The sequence below is a fragment of the Typopeltis vanoorti genome, chromosome 4 (assembly GCF_054136105.1).
Source record: "Typopeltis vanoorti isolate ZY-2024b chromosome 4, IOZ_Tvanoo_1.0, whole genome shotgun sequence".
Classification (NCBI taxonomy): Eukaryota; Metazoa; Arthropoda; class Arachnida; order Uropygi; family Thelyphonidae; genus Typopeltis; species Typopeltis vanoorti.
Window position 1 is genome coordinate 65770531 of NC_143552.1, and position 21208 is coordinate 65791738.

Genomic DNA, 21208 nt, shown 5'->3' on the forward strand with positions numbered 1-21208 from the left:
CTCATATACAGAGATAGTGTCTTCAAAACTGGCAGAAAAAAAAAAAAAAAAAAAACTGAATCTAAACACTCAATCAAATCCAGCAAAGTTGCAATTCAGCAGCACCCTGGACAAAATATTAATCAAGTTTAGCAAAGCAAACCCCAGCCAGGACTCCACAGACAAGTTTGTGAGGCATACACATACAATCCCTTACTGCACTAATCAATAGTTAACAAATGTAGAAAGTCAAACTCTCTACAGATTGCATTGTAGAATACCAATTATAGGAAACAAAATGTGCAGACTACAAGAATTTACAACATACTACAGTGCTGAGGTAATCCTTGTAAATGAAAATCACCTTTAACTAGGCTTGCCATACATACTGTTTTGAATGGGACAGTACTTTTTTTCATATTTCCTGGCTGTCCCGTCATTTTAATAAAAATGTCAAAATATAAATATACTTTAATATTGGTCAATCAAAAATTATTATTCATAACCTATAATCATATATCAATATCATCATCAAATTTCTGCCATCCACCCTCAAGGGGTGTACAGAATATGATAGTACTACATGAAACATTTACGTCATTACTAACTTCCTATCTACAATTTTCCTCCAGATCAGTCTGTTATTTGTCATGACTCCAATATTATCAGATCTTATATTTCTGTCGTCTAAGACACTTTGTACCGTATCAATCCACCTATATCTTGGTCTTCCTCTGGGTCGTTTTGCTGCCAAGCTGGCAGAAAACACTTGTTTTGCTAATCTTTCTTCGCACATTCTGTTTAACACGTTCATTACCAACCACGCGATATCGCGTGATGTGAGTTCTCACCAGGCGGCCAATTACGCTTTATCGTGTGGACATCGCTATCAAGTAAAAAAAATTTGGCCACCACACGAAATTCCAATTTTCAGCTTGGCAGTGAACGTGTTAAGTGACCATACCACTTGAGATTAGGTCTGCTAACGCATTCCTGGATGTTGACAATGTCAAGTTCTTTCCTAATATCCTCGTTTTTAATATGATATTGCCATTGATGCCATCTGTTCATGCCTCTAATCTTTCTCAGGATTCTCATATCTGTGGTCTCTAGTCTTTGGTCAAGTGTATCCATAAGTTAAAATTGGTTTGAACACTTCTTGTATAGCTAATTTAGTGTTCCAACTAATTTCTCTCTTATTCCATATGAATTTATTCAATTGACTTCCTTCTGTATATAGTAGAAGCTTTATTGATTCTGTTGTCTATTTCCATATTTAATTTACCATCTTCACTAAAAATCATGCCTAAGTAGCTGAAATGTTTTACTTGTTCCACAGGTTCTCTGTTCACAATGCAGTTGACATTTTCAAAGATTCTGCCTATTTTCATTGTCTTTGTCTTTTTATTGCTGATCTTTATACCATATCTATTACAACAGTTATTCAATTTAGTCAAGGAATCTTGCAGACTCGTAGCGGATTTATTGATAAGTATAACATCGTCCGCATAAAGCAAAGCGCTGACATTAACATCTCCAATTTCGATATCATGTTTAATACCACTTTCCTTCATAATGTGATCCATATAGATAATGAATAACACAGGGAATAATATTCATCCTTGTCTCACACCAGATTTAACATTAAACCATCTTCCTGTACTTCCTTCAATTCTAACTGCTGACTTGCAACTCAAATAAAGACTAAATATTGCTTGATATAATGCCTCATTGATACCATATAACTGTAGCGTATTGAATAGCTTCTCTCTTAGCACCTTATCATATGCCTTTTCCAGATCTACAAAACGTAAATAGAGATCTTTGTTATATTCCCATTATTTCTCCACTATTTGTTGTGAAGTGAAGATCTGATCCTGACCACCTCTATTTGGCCTGAATCCAGCTTGTTCTTCACCAAGCTTTTCTTCTACAATTCTTCTCAATCGTTTCTCAAGTATACTTGCATATATCTTACCAGGAACACTCAGTAGGGAAATACCTCTGTAATTCTCACATTCAGTTTTATTTCCCTTTTTATATATGGGTACTATGAGAGCTCTATTCCAATCATCGGGAATTTGTCCCTCTGTCCAGGCTTTCTGAGCTGTGCAGTGCAGCCACTGTAAGACTCTTATACCACCATACTTCAGCATTTCTGGTCGAATATCATCTACTCCTGCTGCCTTTCCACATTTCAAGCTTTTTATGACTTTTTGTACTTCAAGTATGGATATGTATTCCTGACTGCATTCCTAGTCAGTGTTTTTTACTACTGTGCAGTCATCACTGCTTGTTTCATTTAGCAATCTTTCAAAGTAATTACTCCATACTTCCAAAGATATCTTTTTCTCCCATTTTCATGTCACCTTTATCATCTCTAACTCCTTTTACAGCACTCTTTCCTCCATTCCTAAGCTTCTTCAACAACCTCCAGAATATTTTGCCACCTTCTTGATATTTATTTTCTATATTCTTGCCAAAGTCCTCCCATGACTTTTGTTTAGCTAGTTTTACACACTGTTTAGCATTCTTGCATTTGTTTCTGTATTCCCTAAGAGCACAAGCTGAATTATTTGACAGGAACTTGATATGCTTTCTTCTTTTCCTTCACTGCCTCTTTAACTTCCTGTGTCCACCATGAAGTTCTGATTTTTCTATCCTTGCAGACAACCTCACCACATGCCTCTCTGGCTGAATCAATCAAGGTTTTCTTCAAGGCTTGCTACTCTAAAGTTTGGTTCCTATTCTCAAACTCTTTCATTTTTTTTCTTCAATAATCTTTGTGTATTTTAGTCTACAGTTAACATCAGAGAGCTGCTCAACTTTTATTCGCTTTAAAACTTTTTTACATGTTATTCTTTTCAATATGAAATTCAGTTTTATCCTGCTCAAGAATAAATAGTGATTACTTCCAATTTCAAATCCTCTGTACACTCTGGTGTCCTGCACAAGGGAGAAAACATCACTATCAACAATAACATAGTCAATGAGACTTTTCTTATTTCTTGCCTCTTCTCTCCATGTGAATTTGTGCACATTTTTATGTTGGAACATGGTGTTAGTAATAACCAGTCCATGTCCTGAGCAGAAATCCAACAAATATTTGCCATTACTATTAGCTTTGCTCTTTTCTCCAAATTTTCCCAAAATATTTTTGTATGTCTGACAATCATTTCCCACTCTGCTATTTAGATCCCCAACAAGGACCAACTTTTCCTTTTTCATTGTGTCAGATGCTTTCTCTAAATCCTCAAAAAATTCCTCCACTTCTATCTTCGTAGAACCTTCTGTGAGATGATAGGCATAAATAAGTCTCATTGTCCAGTTCCCCATTCTGATATTTATCCACATCACTCTACTTGAGACTGTCTGCCATTCAAGAAGATTAGCCTCGTATTTAGTGTTGAATACAATGGCTGTTCCTTCCTTTCCCTGATTGTCATTGCCTGAATATAACATTTTGTATTTATTGCTCAGAAAGATCTCACCAGTTTTTGTCTTTTTTGTTTCAGTCACCCCTATTATGTCGATCTCGTACTTATCTAATTCCTCAGCTAGCTCCATTTCTTTGCCATTCAGGCTTCTTATGTTGTTAGTACCAATCTTTAACTCTGGTGATGTTGAGTTGGGGTGTTTTTTCAGATTTGTTCCAGCAGCTGACTTTTTGCTGTTCACCCTGGTTCTCTGGTGAAAACAACGGGGCGCCTTGTTTACCTGGGCGACGCTCCAGCCAGCATGAAAGTTTGTCATGTTGTACCATCATTTTGTAATTTGGTTTAAGCCAATAAGAATTACAATTTGGTCGGCTAAATCCCAAATTGCCAGCCCATCCTCGTTTGTTCAGTATCCAGGTAGATACCCAACAGGGTGCACCACGAGAAGGTGAGGATTGGACATTAGGTCAGAAACCCTGGTCGATTCTACACATTCCTTTAAAGGCTATGTGGAGGTCTCCTCTCAGTTATACAGCTTTGACCCCTTAAGCACCCCTATCAATATCATGGATACCAGTAATTTGTATAACCACGGAGTCGCATTATTTGATACTAAATATCAATATCTGCAGTGATTTATTCAGTGAAAATAAAAAATACATTTTTGCAACACTGGCACGTCTCAGATGCAGTGTCTGTTGTGCTGTAGCATTAGTTTTTGTTTTGCCTGTATGCTAACCAGTGGCTTTGTTATTCAATGCTGGTGGTTTAAATTTCACATTTTTTAAAGCTTTAAGTGTATCCTTGCAATGTCAAAGAGGTGAAACTGCAGTTTTAATGATGATCTCCAGAAAGAATTCAAATTTATTAAACTGGACAAACTGTGTAGTGATGAAACAAAAGTGGTATTCCAGCATTGTAATGTCCATTTTTCCATTGCTCATGAAGGCAAAAGTGACATCAACCAACATCTACGTAGCCAGAAACAAGGATGCTGAAAAGACTCAGGCTTCAGTTAAAATCATCAGCTCGTTTATAGTGAGACGTGATGGTGATAGTGAAAGCGAGTGAAGCTCTTGTTGCTTATGATACTGTGCATCATGGCCAAAGTTTTTGTGTAAATGACTGCACAAAAACGTCTTCAGCACATACCGAATCAGAAAATTACCAACATTTTATCACCATACATATTCGACGAAGTAATAGAGGATTTGAAATAAATCAAAAAGCATTACAATCAGTTTAGATGCATCAAACAAAAAAGACAAACTTTTTCCAATCGTTGTGCTGTACTTTTTCCCAAATTATAGTGTGCCGGACAAAATTATAGACTTTATTTCCTTACCTGGTGAAACATCTGACCAACAGTGTGCTATGTTAAAGGAAGTAAGTGACAAATTTGCCTTACAAAACAAAATTATTGCATTGTGTACAGATAGCACGAACACCAATTTTGGTGGTTGCAAAAGACTTGGCAAATATAATGTGTGGCAAAAACTTGAAACTGAACTGAAGAAGCAGATTATCGGTATTGGTTATGGGGCACACATTATACACTATTGTTTCCTATCTGCTAGACAACTATTTACCAATTTATTGAATTTTTTGCAGTGAAAGCATTCAAATACTTCAATATATACGCAGTCAGAGTTTAAGAACTGAAAAACTTTTGTGACTTTGCAGGAAACAATTATACTAAATTGTTAAGAGCATGGAAATACAAAATGATGTTTGTCTTTGTGTCCATCAATTGACAGAATTTTCAGTATGTTTGATGGGCTTCGTTCTTATTTTCTTTCTCAAGAAAAATGCCCTGTTATGTTGTGGAAATTCTTTGAAGATCCCTGTTTGAAATTGTGGTTGTCATTTGCAAGAGATCAAGTGTCTATGTTCCAAACATACATTAGCTTAATTGAAAATATAATACTTTAGCTACAGAAGTAGCCATGAACATTGAAAATCTTGTAAACGGTTTAGAGTTTACAAGAAAAAGTGAAGTGTTTGTAACTACTGATGTCAAAAAACAACTGAAAATGTTAGTGGATTCAGTAGAAATTAATGAGACTAAGTTTTTTGGGGTAGTTGAGAATTTCTCTGAAACCAGCTTAGAATATGCCAACAAGTGGAAGTGCAGTTTTAGGAAACGCTAAGACATTCAAGTGGGTGCTACTAAAGATGACACCTGAATGGAAAGAAATACAGGACAGCCTGAACGAGGAACTCATCACACTCACAGAAACAGAAGAAACTCGTGTTCAATCAGTGGACCCTCATAAAATCTATAATTGTGTGGCAGTTGGATACCTGGAATAAAGAAAACATTCCTGTATCTGATAGATGGGTACAGATTTTTTTCTGAAATGAGTGAAAAACGCTTACACTTTCAAGACTTTTAATATTATAGAGTTTATTCTTTGTTTTCCAGGACGTACAGCACCTGTTGAGAGAATATTTTCTGTTATGAACAGTATGTAGTCAAAAGAGAAATCTAGATTACGTGCTGAGACAATGAGGTCTCTGTTGGTTGTTGTGTCATGGAGTGTGAGAAGTTTTATGATAAGGTGTTGAAAGACCAAAATTTGCTTCACAAGATCACTTCATTGGAGAAATATTCATGGTACGATCATGCTGAAATACAGTCCCCCTCTACTTCTACCTAATTTTTGTATGGGTTTTGTCACTGAAAAATAATGGTAAGCTCAATATGTTTATGTAATAAAACTTCTTTTATCATCTTACTTTTTCATGAATACAGAATATCACATAACCCCATCCTGTTTTTGCCATCCCAGTGTCCCATTTTTGTCTCAAGGAAATATGGTCAGCCTACCTTTAACCAGCTGACAATCCAAGCTTGGGAACTATGTTCTATACCTCACTGACAGGTCCATTGCAAGGAGGGGTGGCACAGTGATATTTGTCAAGCTCAATATAGAACACAATGAAAATATAAATACAGGTAACTCTCATATAATGTGGTACTTATACAACACAGTTTTGATATAACACCGTTTACAAATTGCAGTAACCCTTTATCTTTTCATATTTTTTCACCGGACGAATTAAAAATCAAATTTTATCTTTGTTAAATTTGCATCTGCCCATATCGCATATGTAGTTTTAAGTAGCAAATTTATATTAGGAGAAATATCCTTTAGCATGCATGTATGTCAATTGTTTACCATATAAAGTGTTTATTATTGAAAATTATCTTTGTTTTCTGCCATGAAAGGGCATTAAAAATCATAAGTGTGCTAATCTCAAGCTGAGCACTTTATTTTCTGGTGAGCTACATACAATATATAATGCTTTTTTATGTAAAAAAATTATTTTTATAGTAATGGCCACTTAGAGGGCTTTTGCTATAATGGTTGAAAACAAAATTAGTGAATTAATTGATGACAAAACAGATTTAAATAAGGAGGAACTGGCACAATTAATAGAAAGTTCTGGGGAAAGTTCTGCCAAAGATTCTGATTGAAATAAATCTGTGAAAGAATTCAGTTTAAAGAAATTAGCAGAAAGATTGGACTTGCAAGAAAGTTATTTTACGGATAATGATTTCTCAATGGAGCGCTCCGGAAAATTAACGAGACAATTGGATATTTGTTTAGCTCCACATTATGAACTTAATAAAAAATTGCAGCATAGTGGTAAGCAAGGTCCTATTGCTGACTTATTGATAACTAAATCAGCCGAAGTATGTAATGAGAATTATACAAATGATGTCCAAGAGATTTCAAGTGATGACAACGTCCAGCCACTCATAAATAAATCTACTAAAAACATCTATGCAATGTTATTTTTGAAGACAGTGATGACGATTAAAATATGCACTTTATTTTATTTTGCCTAAAACATTTATGCATTATGTGCAATGAAGTTTACATAAAATTTGTAATTTTATAAGTTTATACTATGTATTTGTTTCATAGTTTATATGTTTTCTTAACTTACATGAATTACCTGAATTAAATAAAAAAAATATTTTTGTTAGGTATGGCATTGTTTATATAATTTTTTTAAAAAAAACGATTTCGGAACATTATCCTATCTTTTCTATATGATCTGAGTCTTGCATAACACGATTTATATAACTCGCCATTTCTATGGAACCTAACATCCACGTTATACGAGGGTCACCTGTACCGCCAATACTAACTTAGAAATCATAGGGGTAGCCATAAATGCAGGTCCCCCTGAAAATATACTCCATATATGACTCTCCTCAAAAGTGTATTTAGCATTATATTATTCATGAATAAAATTCGAGGTTTCTGTTTCTAGTAACATCTTCATTTGTATACTAATTGATAAAACTGTCTCATCTACTAATGGATAGAACCTTATAATTAGGTACTTTGAAACACTAATAAATTTTATGTAGTAAACAGTTATTTTCCTTGTTTAGTAAATTAAAGATAGTTTAAAATATATTTCATAAATTTATGCCAGATTTTTAATGCATAATGTATAGAAATGTTTTACTGAGCTCATATTGATATATCTTTCAAAATATTTATTAATAATTAAATTTTAACATATTAATTACAGCATAAATTTTATTGCATTATCCACTTTGCTGCTTTAAAAGCAGTGGGGGAGTCATGTCGCATTCCTCTTGACTACTATAGAAACAACGTAGGTGGTACAATTACTCTTTTAGAGGTAAGCAACAATAAACAATACATAAAATTTTCAGTACATATAAGAATGAATTTATTTTAATCACCAACTCTGCATGTTTTTATATATATATTTATATACTATATATATGTGTGTGTGTGTGTGTTTAAAATTATTAACTGACTTAAACACTGAGAAAAAATATAAGAGATTTAATAAGGTTTCACTACTAGTTTTGTTGGAAATGCTGATAAACTTATATATATATATTAAGCAGTCAATTTGTTAGTCTTTCCTAATAATGAATAACAACCTTTACCTTTGGCCCTCAGAAAACAACCTCAACTTGTCAGAGAATGGAGCTCATGAAGTGTTGAAAACATTTCATGAAGATGCTGATCCTAAAGACTCACCTACATCCTGCAAATACCTCAATTTTTGACTGTTGCAGATCCATGTTGTGAACATTTCATTCCCTGTTGCTCGTTTTGTTTCAGATCTGGTAATCAAGCAGAACAGCAGTCACTCTCAGGTTCATAACAATCTTGAACAGTTTATATCTTGCTTTGTGACATCAAATTATTCTATTGAAAGTAAAATTACTAGTTCTTCTAATTGCAACTTGATATTTGATTGGAAATGACCTCAAATTGATTCTCTTTATGATGAAAGGAATCTTTATATAGACTTTTTCAGATGAAGATGAATTAGTTGATCTCACATGGAGGTAGCAGGGTTTTTTCTCCAAAAAACTTAGTTTTTATCCTGCATGTGCAAAAATTGGCCAGAGAACACATGCAACTTATAGACAACAACAAAAAAAGTACAATTCATGAATGGCATATTGTGTTCGATGGTATAGTGTAATTGCATGTACGAGGGTGGTCTGAAAATCTGCCTCGACCATAGATGACAACACTATCAGCAAGATTTTTTTTTCTAAGTTGTATGTCTGTCATAAGCATCCATGTGAAATTGCAGGTCATTCTATCAAGTAGTTTGTTTTATACTTGTCTGAAGCAAAAGTGTTGTCTGTATCCCTTGAAATGGATAAAATTGAGTATCGTGCAGTTATAAAATTCTTTGTAAAAGAAGGTTTAACGGCAAAAAAAATTCATTCGAAGTTCATAAAAGTTTATGGGCACTCTTCTAATTCGTGTTCGACAATTAAGAAATGGGCTGCCGAGTTTAAACATGGCCATACCAGCCTTGAAGATGAACCACATGAAGGACGTCCAAAAAGTGCAACAACACCAGAAATAATTGATCAGGAGCATGATATGGTATGATACGGATGACTGGCGAGTCAAAGTGCGTGAAATTGCTGAGACTATAGGCATTTCAAAAGAACGTGTAAGATATATTTTGCATGAAGAATTGCAAATGAAAAAGCTTTGCACAAGATGGGTGCCGCATTTGCTCACAACAGATCAGAAACGCACCCAAGAAGAGGCTGGGCTCGATATCAGAGATGGAGAAATTGTTGTTTCACTGGATCGATGATCTGAAACCCGAAGCAGATACCGTTAAGTTTACTGATTATCCAGGAGAAGTATATGTCCTTATATAAGGATTTAAAAGAGCAGGCTGGCATCATGCATACGGAGAATACATTTAAAGATAATGCTGGATTCATTCCGAAATTCCGAAGAAAATACTAAGCCAATTGAACCTCCAGACATAAAGAAATTTACAATGAAGGGACTAGCTGAGGTTTTTAACTTGATAGACGTGACGTTATAAAATTAGAATCGATGGATCCGAACAGTTTTATGTAAATATTTATGTAAAAAATCGTTGTAAAGCGCTTTGATATTTTTAAGCTACATTGAATTTTTACACTCTCACCACTATCAGGAAATACATTCCATGGTTCCACCACCCTCCGTGCAAAGAAACCACTCCTCACCCTCTTGCTCACAGCTTCCTTTTATAACTCCCAGGGATGGACCCTTGTCATCGTTCCTTCCCGCTGTTCCATCAAATGAAAGAACTTACCAGTGTGCCCACACTGTAACTGCCTCTCAACAGTTTAAAAGTCTCGATCATATCACCTCTCCTCTATCCACCAAACTCTGCAGTCCACATTCCCTCAGCCAATCCTGATAACTAACATTGTACAGTCCTGAAACCATCTTTGTTATCTGCCTCTGTACCCTTTCCACAGTTAATTTATCTCCCTTCAAATCCTGGAGAAAAAATTTGAACACAATAGTCCAAGTGTGTCTGATCAGGGTCTTATACAACGGAATCATCACTCTTCTATATTTGCAGGTCAGCATCCTTCTCAGTATTGTAGCAATCCTCTGAGTTACCTTCACCACCATAGTAATATGCTCCTTGAATTTCAGTTTTTTATCAATCATCACCCCCAGATCTCTTGTCTCCCCTACTTCCTCCAGTATAGCTCTTCCAACTGAGTATGCGTCTTCCCATCGATGGATCCCAAACTTCAAGACTACATTTTGCCGCACGAAACCGTTCCACCCACTCATTTGTCCATCTGTCTAGCTTATTCAAATCCTCCTGCAGGGCTGCCACATCCACACTATTACTGATAACCCTTCCCAGCTTCACATCATCTGCAAACAACTGAATATTCCATTGAAAATGACATTGACAATGTCATTGATATAAAGGTTGAACAATACAGGTCTCAGTACTGAGCCATGTGCAACCCCAATTGTAACCTTTTGCTTCCTTGATATCGCCCCACCATACACAACTCTCTGATACCTATCAAACAGCCAATCCTGAATCCAGTTGACTAACCCAAAATCTAAACCCATTTTCTGCAACTTAAATATCAGCTTTTCATGTGGCACCCTGTCAAATACCTTTTGCAAAATCCAAAAAAATGGCAGTATATGCCTTTCCCCCATCAACTGCTCTTGTCACTTTATTATAAAAGGCAATCATATTACTTAAGCAAGAGCACCCCTTAACAAATCTATGTTGATTCTCACAGATAACATTACTCTCATCTACCCAAAGCTGTATATAATCCCTCACTAATTTCTCCAAGACCTTAACAACTACTGATGACACACAAACTGGCCTATAATTAGACACTTCCTGTCTGTCCATTCCTTGGGTATACCTTTCCCATAGCCAGACTTTCATTTGAAAGCCAGGAGAGAGAGAGAGCTGTCAGTTCTTTAGCACATTCTCTCAAAATCTATAGCCTATTCTGTCCCATAACTTTACTGACATCCAGAGTCTCAGTATTTTTGAACACACACTCTCCTCTTGTATCTCTAAACCGCGAACCTGCCCTTACCCTCTAGTGTTAAAACCTTCTCTAGGATGAAATACTCCAATAAAGTGCTCGTTGAACAACTCCACCATGTCCTCTGCATCACTCACTCTATTCCCATTTTTATCCCATAATGTCATTCTTCCACAATCATTTCTCCTCTTACTGGCCGCATAGCTAAAAAATTCCCTAGGATTTTCTTTGGATCTTAGTGCCAATCTCTTCTCATATTTCAGTTTTGCCTTTCTCACTATACTAGTCACTCTCCTGGCCTGTGTCTTCTATTCTTCATGCATCTGCTCTCCATCCTTCTCCTTATATCTTTTCCATAACCTCTTTTTCACCTGCAGTTCCTGTTTCATACTGTTTGTCATCCACTTCGCACCAAATTGTGTCCACTTCTTCACTCGTGGAATACAACTTACTATTGCTGCTAACAAATATTCCTTCACAATTTCCCAATCACTAATGATATCCTGGCCTTCCAATTCCGCCCTCCATGGAACTGCCCCAAGTTGATATCTAAGACTATTATAATCACCTGCCTTATAATTTCATATATGTTCCATTTTCTTTGATACTACTGCATGTCTATTCTTCTTTCAAGTCATTTCTTCTAAATATCCACATGGTCTCTCTCCAACTGGGGTGGGGAGATGTCATCTCAGTTATTATCAGCTTTTCTGACGCTATGACCAAATCCAAAACTTTTTGAACCTCTTGTTCCCTCTATTACATGTTGCCTAAGACATTTGTCCCTCAAGAATTCTAGAAATTCAATTCCCTTATTACTAAATGCATTTTCCTCTTCCCAGCATTTACTGCTGTAGTTAGATTCTCCCATAACAGTCATTCTTCTTGCACTTGCCAAGCTCAACTGCCTAAACATCTCCTATTCTGCACCCCTCTGTACTTTGCTTGTAGCAACAACCAAATAAATATCATGTCTTGCCCACCTCTACCTCACACCATATGCCTTCAAAACCATTAGTGTCACTGCTTTCCAAAGCCTCCACTCTGAGTGGACATAAGTCATCACTTATCATAAGCAGTACTCCACCACCATGTTTTCCGAATTTTAAGATAGTATCTAAGAGTGCTGCTAGGTTTAGAGAAGTTTCTGCAGCCCCGAAAGGAAAAGCAAAGTAACAAAGAGGTCCTCTTGTTTTAGTGGCAAGTTTCCGCACCAGGCAAAATACGATCAAAAGATTGCACGGAGGAGAACAAAGAGTGGGTTAAACTTAAAAGAAGATAAGAGTCATGCCGAATTCTTTGGGGTTTACTACCCTTAGTGCAAGGTCGTGAGATCCAAATAAAAGGGACTGAGCCAAGCATAAGGGGGCCTCCCGGTTCCAGTCGGCGCCAGAGAGAGAGAGAGAGGACTTCCAGGCGAGAGAGAGGGCTTTCAGACGTTGCCGAAGAAGGAAAGGCTTCCAGATGCCAGAGAGAGGTATCCCAGTTGAGAGTTGGCGGCAGTTTCAGTTTCCTGGAGGAGGCAGTTCAAGCTATTGGAGACGGCAGTCGTGCAGGCATTTTCGGCGAGCCAAAGTAGAGGAGAAAAAGGCGATGTAAATTACCCGAGGCAGCTTTGCTTGGAAGTTTTTTTCTTTTTGCTGTGGGAGAACAACCTTTTGCCGTAACTGTATGAGTACCACAGGTCGCAGTCCACAGCCCGCTATTTTCCCGTTGAGATATTACTGAAGCCAGACATTCCTGAGGAAGCTCAAGATCTGAGATGAAAGAATTGCCTTAGAACATTTTTGTGCAAGAACTTTTGACTGAATCTGCGATACAGAGTCTTTGTAAGTTCCATACTTTTGTACAATTCCTCTTATAGTATGTTATAGAAAGACTTTTAAGAATTTGGTTAATAGCAGTAAGAAGTGTCATGAAGAGAATCGATTGGCATATTGGAAGTTGATATAAAAATTGTAAAGATAACTTAACAGAGAGTTAGCTAACCTCTTTGCAAGTAAACTAGAAGTTTAATAAGTTGAATTTGTAAGCAGAGAGTAAATAAGATTGTGAGTTAAAGAAGTTAATTAGTGTTAAAGTAAAAAGGTTCTAATTTATGCTAAAAATTTTATAAATGGATAGAGAAAGCAATCCTCTTATTTTTTAATTGATGTATAATTTGTAAATTAATGTGTTTTAATTATTTGTTAAAAGAGTGCTGCCTGATCTTTTATTTTACAACTGCACTGTTCTTAAATAAATCAGACTTGTGAGCAGGAAATAATTTAAGGCAATAAAACGCAGTTCAGTTACTTATGAACCATGACTGTTAAAGCAAACATTGATAAAAGAAACTTCGCTCGTGAGAGAGAGATATCTACCGGAAGTTTTATTTAATCTTATGCCAATTCAATGATATATTAGTGGTGCAGTCTGACAAATAAATTTTCAGTATTCATAGGCATTCGACTAGTAAATACAGAAGGTGGATAATCATAGTATGCAGTATAGAGTAAATGAGAAAGGATAAGAGAGAAAAAAGCACATTAGAGTAAAGCTATTAAGAATTATGAGTAAAGAATTAGGAATAGAATAAAGACAGAAGAGAGTAAAGATAAAGTTATTACACATCCAGGTGGTGACATTGCAGAAACGAATGTACCAGTAGATTATACAGGAATTGTGGTGAATGAAGTGGAGGTGAGTAGTCTATTGCATAACCTCAATGTCAATACATCTGTGGGATTGGATGGTATACCAGCTCGTGTTGTGCAAGAAGCAGCTAAAGAATTGTCAGTACCCTTGACCATTTTGTTTAATTTGAGTCTCGGGTCTGGGTTAGTCCCGAGGGGGTGGAAAGAGGGGAAAATAGTTCCACTGCATAAAGGTGGTTCCAAGACTGCTGTTGTAAATTACCGACCGATTAGCATATCAGGAATCATTGTCAAGGTCTTAGAGAAATTAGTCAAGTAAAGAATACAGGAGTGGATAGATGAAAATGGGATATTGTATGGGGGGGACAAACATGGTTTTGTGAAGGGTAGATCATGCCTCAGTAACTTGCTCACGTTTTATAACACAGTGAAGGCTGAACTGGATAGGGGTAATGAGTTTACAGTAATACTACTGGACCTTGCCAGGCTTTTGATAGGATACCACATAGAACCCTAATCAGTAAACTGGAGCAGATGGGGATAGATATAGGGTTGGTGAGATGGATAGGAGGGTGGTTTATTCAGGAGTGGAGTCTAAAAGATGGCTTGTGACTAGTGGAGTGCCACAGGGCTCTGTTCTTGGACCACTGCTTTTCAATTTGTTCATCAGTGATATAGGAAAGGATTTGAGAGGAAGTGTTCACTTGTTTGCTGATGATGCAAAGTTGGGTAGAGCAATTATGAGCGCACAGGATGTCAAAATTTTACAGGATGACTTGGATAGTTTGGAGGACTGGGCTAGGAAAAATGGATGTCAATTTAATGTGCCAAAGTGTAAGGTTATGCACTTTGGGGTGAAAAGAATAGCAGCAGTATATCGCATTAGTGGAACCGTACTCCAGGAGATTGATGAGGCCAGGGATTTGGGAGTGTTGGTGGATAGTGAATTGAAGTTTAGGGGGCACATTGCAAAAGTGACTAAAACAGCTCACCAAATCACTTGGCTTCTGAAAAATACTTTAACATGCAGAGACAAACAGTTGTTGTTCATCTGTATCGAGCCTTGATAAGACCCCATCTAGACTACTGTGCCCAGTTATGGGCACCAGGGTTTCTTCGTGATGGGGAGGAAGTGGAGAGGATCCAGAGACGAGTGACCAAGATGATAGCAGGTCTGTGGAATGAACCTTATGAGAATAGGTTGAAGATTTGTGGGTTGCAGAAATTGGTCGATAGGCGAAGGAGGGGTGATATGATTGAGACATTCAAATTACTGAAGGGTTTCTATAAGATTGATCCAGAAGATATTTTTGAAAATATGACTGGTGGTGGGAGGACTAGGGGCCATGAATGGAAGCTGGGCAAGAGCGTGGTTGACAAGGGTGTTAGAGCTAGGTTTTTTATTTGGAGAGTAGTGAATGAGTGGAATAAGCTTCCAGAGTCTGTTGTGGGTGCTACGACCATGAATGAGTCCAAGGCAAGGTATGATAGATACTGTGTGAATGTCGAATAGTTGTTCTTGACATGATGTTAGGGCCTCCCTCGATGAGTCTGTTGACTCCTTGAAGTTGCCCGGAACAATAATAATAATAATAATAATAATAATAATAATATAGTCAAAAATAACATACACTTTCAAGAGCAAGAATGGTCAATGAGTTCAGGGAGTGGTATGACAGACTTTGTGTTTCCTTGGAAAGACCTCCCACGATGTGGCTCTTGACTCCATGGAGGCCTGAATAATAATAATAATAATATTTAAATTTTCAGTTTAAATATTTCAGTGCCATTTTCAGACATTCTTGCAGTGCACATGCTTCTTGGTGTGTGTGTGTGTGTGTCTATAATGTCTAAGAAAATTGAATCGCCCACCGCATGTGAAATTAAGTCAGTTATTCGTTTCTTGAATACGAGGAACGTTAAACCACTGAAATTCATCGGCAAATTATTGAGGTTTATGGAAAACACGCAATGAGTTATTTAGTGGTATGAAGATGGGTACGACTTTTTAATGAAGTAAGGACAGGTGTGCATGATGATGAATGGAGCATGCGACCATCTTTAGTGACTGACGATTTAGTGAGTTCAGGTGAAGATAATGTTCAACAGAATAGAGGATTCACTATGACGTCACTCTCGTTGCAATTTCCAGAAGTTTCACATTCATGTCTTCATGAAATTGTATCGGAGAAACTGAATTATTGGAAATAGTGTGCACGCTGCGTGCCGAAGTTGTTGCTTACAGAACAACATAAAGTGGATCGACTGGGCAGTGCATTGGAATTCTTGACACGCTACCATAAGGATGGCAATGCTTTCCTAAGCAGACGTCACCAGGGACAAGACTTGGGTGTCGTGTGCAACCCCCTGAATCCAAACAACAGTCCATGGAGTGTAGGCACACCTCCTCATCACCAGTCAAGATGAAATTGAAGACAATGGTGTCCACTCGGAAAATCATGTGCACTGGAGACAAGGAATTTTGTTGGTAGACTTCTTGGGTGAAGGCTCCACAATCAATGCAAGTATGTACTGCCAAACCTATAAGAAACTGCGTCATGCGATTAAGAATAAACGATGTGGCATGCTTACCTGGGGTGTTGTTTTGATTCATGATAATGCCTGCCCACACTTGGCTGGTATAACACAACAACTCGCCACCCTCGGCTGGGAACAATTCCATCATCCCCCCATATAGTCCTGACCTTGCACCAAGTGACTTTCATCTGTTCAAATATTTGAAATCTTTCCTTGGTGGCCTGTGGTTTCAAGACAACGAGGAGGTCAAAGAAGCAGTCAATACGTGGTTTGCATTACAGGCGGCAACCTTCTACGATGAAGATATACAACTCTTGGTGCCCCGTTCAGTGCCTGAACAGTGGCAGAAATTATGTAGAAAAGTAGTGAAAGATGTCTACTTTAATTTCCAATAAAGTTTTTTTTGTAAGTATATTTTTGTTACTCTGACAGCCCATCGGAACTTAGTTTCTGGACATCCCTTGTATTTTGGAAAGAGAACAAGTAAACATTAAAATTTTGAAAGGGAAAGAGAAAAGATAATTAACTCTTATTCTTATTGCACTTTGACATATGATTTGCAATCATATACCAAAGTGCAATAAGAATAAAAGTGTTTAAAATGTTTAAAATCTGTATCATCATGATATCTTACTGATATCATTACATCATGATCATAATTTGGACATCTTGTAGAAGTTCCTGTATACATGATCTCAAATTATATAATAAAACACAAATTGGTGAAAGATTTACAGTGGCAAGTAGTTATATACAGGTTTTTTTTATTTTTTATTTATTTTTTTTTTACACAGTAGATATTCACTTTAGGAATATTACCATAACAAAATGATGCACTATAACGAACTCTGGAAGAGTCCTGGTTTAAATCCCATAGAACCAGTGCTGTTTTAAGGTCACTAATAAAAGCAATAACAGCTCAGAGCCTTCTGAATTTCCGTGCAGATGAAATTGCAATCAGCAAACAAAGGAAATGGCTGGAAACTTACATTGATGGCAGAACAGTGTTTATGTATGGTCGAAACTGTGCATAAATAAAGAAAATGGTTGGAAATAGAGCAAAGGAATTTGCAGGAAATCATAAGATACAGAATACATAGGATTGGCAGAAACTAACATAAAGAACACAAAACAGCAACAACGAGTAAAAGTACAATGAGAAAAATTGGACAAATAATAAGAGAAAGGCTGGACAAAAGTTTTGGTCAGTAACTTTGGCAAGAGACTAGAAATCCTAACTGACATATGGGCTTATGTAGGTTCTCTACTTTTATTCCTTTCAAAATCACTTTTAGATATGCTGATAATTTGATTGTAAATATGTTGAGCTTTAGTATAAATAGAAAAGGAAGATTGAGATATGATGATAGCCTGTTGACCAATTAAGGGACTAGAATTTAAAGCGAAATGGGGAATGAGTGTTTCCACACTATGCAAATGTTTGGATCAGAAGACTGAACTTACCTAATAAGAGGAAGCAGTGGAGAGACTTCAGAGGCGAGTGGCCTGTGGAATGTTCTCTATGAGGATAAATTGAAGGTGTGTGTGGATTGCAGAAGTTGGTTGTTAGGAGAAAAAGAGCAGATATGATAGAAACATTTAAGTTGCTTAAAGAGTTTTATAGGATAGATCAGGGGAAACGTTTCAGAACTTGGCTAGAGGGACCAGAACAAGGGGGTCATCCCTGGAAGTTGAATAAAGGTGTGGTTAGTAGGGGTGTTCATGTGTAGAGGCTTAAGTGCTGTGAGGACATCATGTTGGAGGCTTAATGGATTTTTTACAACACTCAAAAAGAATTAAAATAGAATTTAATACTTCCTATATTTCATCCTAGTCACTAGGACATCTACGGGGATTACAAAACAATTAATGTAACATGCACACACAAATCTTACAATACTAAGCCCAACCACATGGGTGACACTAAAGTCCTATCTAGGTGGAGCGCCTTATAAGGGTGGTAGTAGGTGGCCTGGAATGTAAGGTGGGACCTCTGGTGATGAGTGTTTCCCAAATCTTCAGAAGCTTAATGCAACCGTATTTATTAAGATTTGGTTGGTTTCTGAGAGCTGCTGCTGTTTCTAAGAAAAGTCTCTCTTTCTTGAATTTGCTGTGGTGGAGCATGGTGGTTTTCTTCCATGATACTCTGTGGGTGGTGTCCAAAACATGGTCAGCCAAGCCTGAATTGCCATAGTTATGTTTACATATGTAAGACTTGTGTTCCTCCAGGCAGATGGATGCTGATCTGCCTGTCTGTCCAAAGTATGCCAGCTTACAGGAACAGGGTACTTTGTAAACTCCAGGCAGCAAGAGAGGAGGGAGTTGATCTTTCGTAGAACGGATAATGGTAGCAAGTTTGCGGTAGGGCTTATATGCTGTGTGTAGGTTGTACTTTTTTTAGTATCTTGGCTATTTTATCAGATGTGCCACGGACGTAGGGTATGGTGATGGCATTTTTAAAATCTTGTTGACGAGAAGGACGGGGAATGGGGGAGGAACTGATTATTTTTTTGATACTGTGTTCGCTGTAGCCATTGGAGAGGAAAGTGTTGTGTATGTGGTTAAGCTCAGTAGTGAGGGCGGTTCCACTGGAACAAAGATTGTGGGCTCTCTTAGTAAGAGTTTTGATGATGCCATATTGTTGTGAGGAGTGGTGGTGGAAGAGTTTGTGAATGTATCTGCCTGTGTGTGTGGGTTTTCTGTATACAGTGAAGGCAAGTGTATCATTAGGCAGGCATGTGACTAAGGTGTCTAGGAAGGGTAAACAGTTGTTCTTTTCGTTTTCCATAGTAAACTGGATTCTTGGATGTAGGCTATTAAGATGACTGAGGAAGGAATCTAATGTGTCTGGGCTATGAGACCAAATAGAGAATACATCATCTACATATCTTAGCCAGATAGAAGGTTTGAGTGGGGCTGAGTCTATGGCTCGCTTTTTGAAATCTTCCATATAGAAATTGGCAAGGGGGGGTGAGAGGGGGGGACCATGGCGGTTCCCTCTATCTGCTTGTAGATTTTGTTCTTCCAAGAGAAATACCCAGAGTTAATGGCAAAGGAAAAGAGATCTAAGATGTCAGAGGGGAAAAACGTTTTCTAAGAGAGATAAGGTGTCAGTTAAGGAAATATTGGTAAACAAAGAGGAGATATCAAAGCTTACCAATATATCTGCATTATTCAAGGTTAAATTTTCTGTGAGGGCTTTAAAATGGGTCGAGTTTTTTATATAGGAAGTCAACCTTCCGGTTAGGGGGATCAGAGAGTTGGCCAGCTGTTTAGACAGTCTGTAGCAAGGTGCATTGGTGGCATCTACTATAGGTCTGAGTGGGGAATTGGGTTTGTGAATTTTTTCCACAAATTTTCCAAAAATCCACAAACCCAATTCCCCACTCAGACCTATAGTAAGGGCTTAGTATTGTAAGATATGTGGTGCATGTTACATTAATTGTTTTTGTAATCTCCGTAGATGTCCTAGTTACTAGGACGAAATATAGGAAGTATTAAATTCTATTTTAATTCTTTTTGAGTGTTGTAAAAAAATCCATTAAGCCTCCAACATGATAGTAGGGGTGTGAGGACTGTATTTTTTGTTTGGAGAGTTGTGAATGAGTAGAATGGGTTGTCAGAGTCAGTTGTGAGTGCTTTGTCTGTTAACTGGTTCAAGGAGAAGCATGATAGATTGTGTGAATAGATTGGGTCTCCTGCAATGAGTCTTCGGACTCCATGAAAGTCCCCATATAATAATAATAATAATAGTAGTCTAGTTAAGGAATTGAGCAGGAAATCACAGACTGTCTTACTTGATATTCTTATAATGCTACATAATATGCAGATGAGAGTAGTTCTGTAAGTGTTTCTCTAGAGAGAAATCAATGTTAGATTGTGGTCTGAATAAACTGGAATACAATAGTATTCTGGTAGGTGTATGAACATGTGAGATGATTGGTGATAGTAAATGCCCAAAGATTCCTACCCTCTGGATCAGTGCAGATGGAAAAGAAAAAGTAGTTGGAATTAGGAAGTTTAAAATATCCAAACTGAACAAAATCTGAACCCAAAAACTATTGATGAATATACTTACTGTGCACCACTCTAAAAATATGCACAAGAATTACCAAAGAAGAATTAGAATCAAGACTAAATTTTAATGATGAACAACAAGGATTCCATAAGAGATCATCTTGTACTGGTGATATATTTGTTATGAAGCAAATAAGAGAAAAGCAATAGAATTTAACCAATATTTATCTGTTTCATTGACAGAAGGCTTTTGGACAGCCTCAGATTACAGGATGTCCTGAAATTACTACATTAAGAAAGATACTACTGCAAATCATAAAAATGATCAAAGAACACAAAATATACACAAAAAAAAAAAAGATTTGGACAAGGTGGTAGTTTCTTTAAAGTATATGTTTATTTAACATAATCATGGACACAATAATAACAATTTAAGAAACAGAAATCAAATTGCTTGCAGAAAATGAAGATTATCTCCAAAAGCAGTTATTCAAATTCCAATACATATGCAGCAGTTTCAACATGCAAATATCAAAAGAAAAATTAAAATTAATGGTTAATTGTAAAAGAACTGATTAGATATAAATTAAAACTAAATGAAAAAATACTGGAACAAGTAATGAAATTTAAATACTTAGGAGTAACTCTGAATATTGAAAATATAACACAGGATGAAGTAAAAGAACAATCCCTGAAGGCTAATAAAATATCAAGATGTGTAAATTCAACTGTATGGAAAAATAAAG

At 36.8% G+C, this 21208-nt stretch overlaps 1 protein-coding gene across 5 annotated transcripts in view; it reads left to right on the forward strand.

Annotated features, from left to right (window-relative positions):
- The window catches only part of Gale (UDP-galactose 4'-epimerase), a 241401-nt gene that overhangs the window by 95246 nt on the left and 124947 nt on the right, over nt 1–21208 (forward strand). For all 5 annotated transcript variants that reach the window (XM_090391234.1, XM_090391232.1, XM_090391233.1 and 2 more), the window contains one exon: nt 7971–8084. In XM_090391234.1, coding sequence (XP_090247360.1) covers nt 7971–8084 — 114 coding nt within the window. The remainder of the gene's footprint in view (nt 1–7970; nt 8085–21208) is intronic.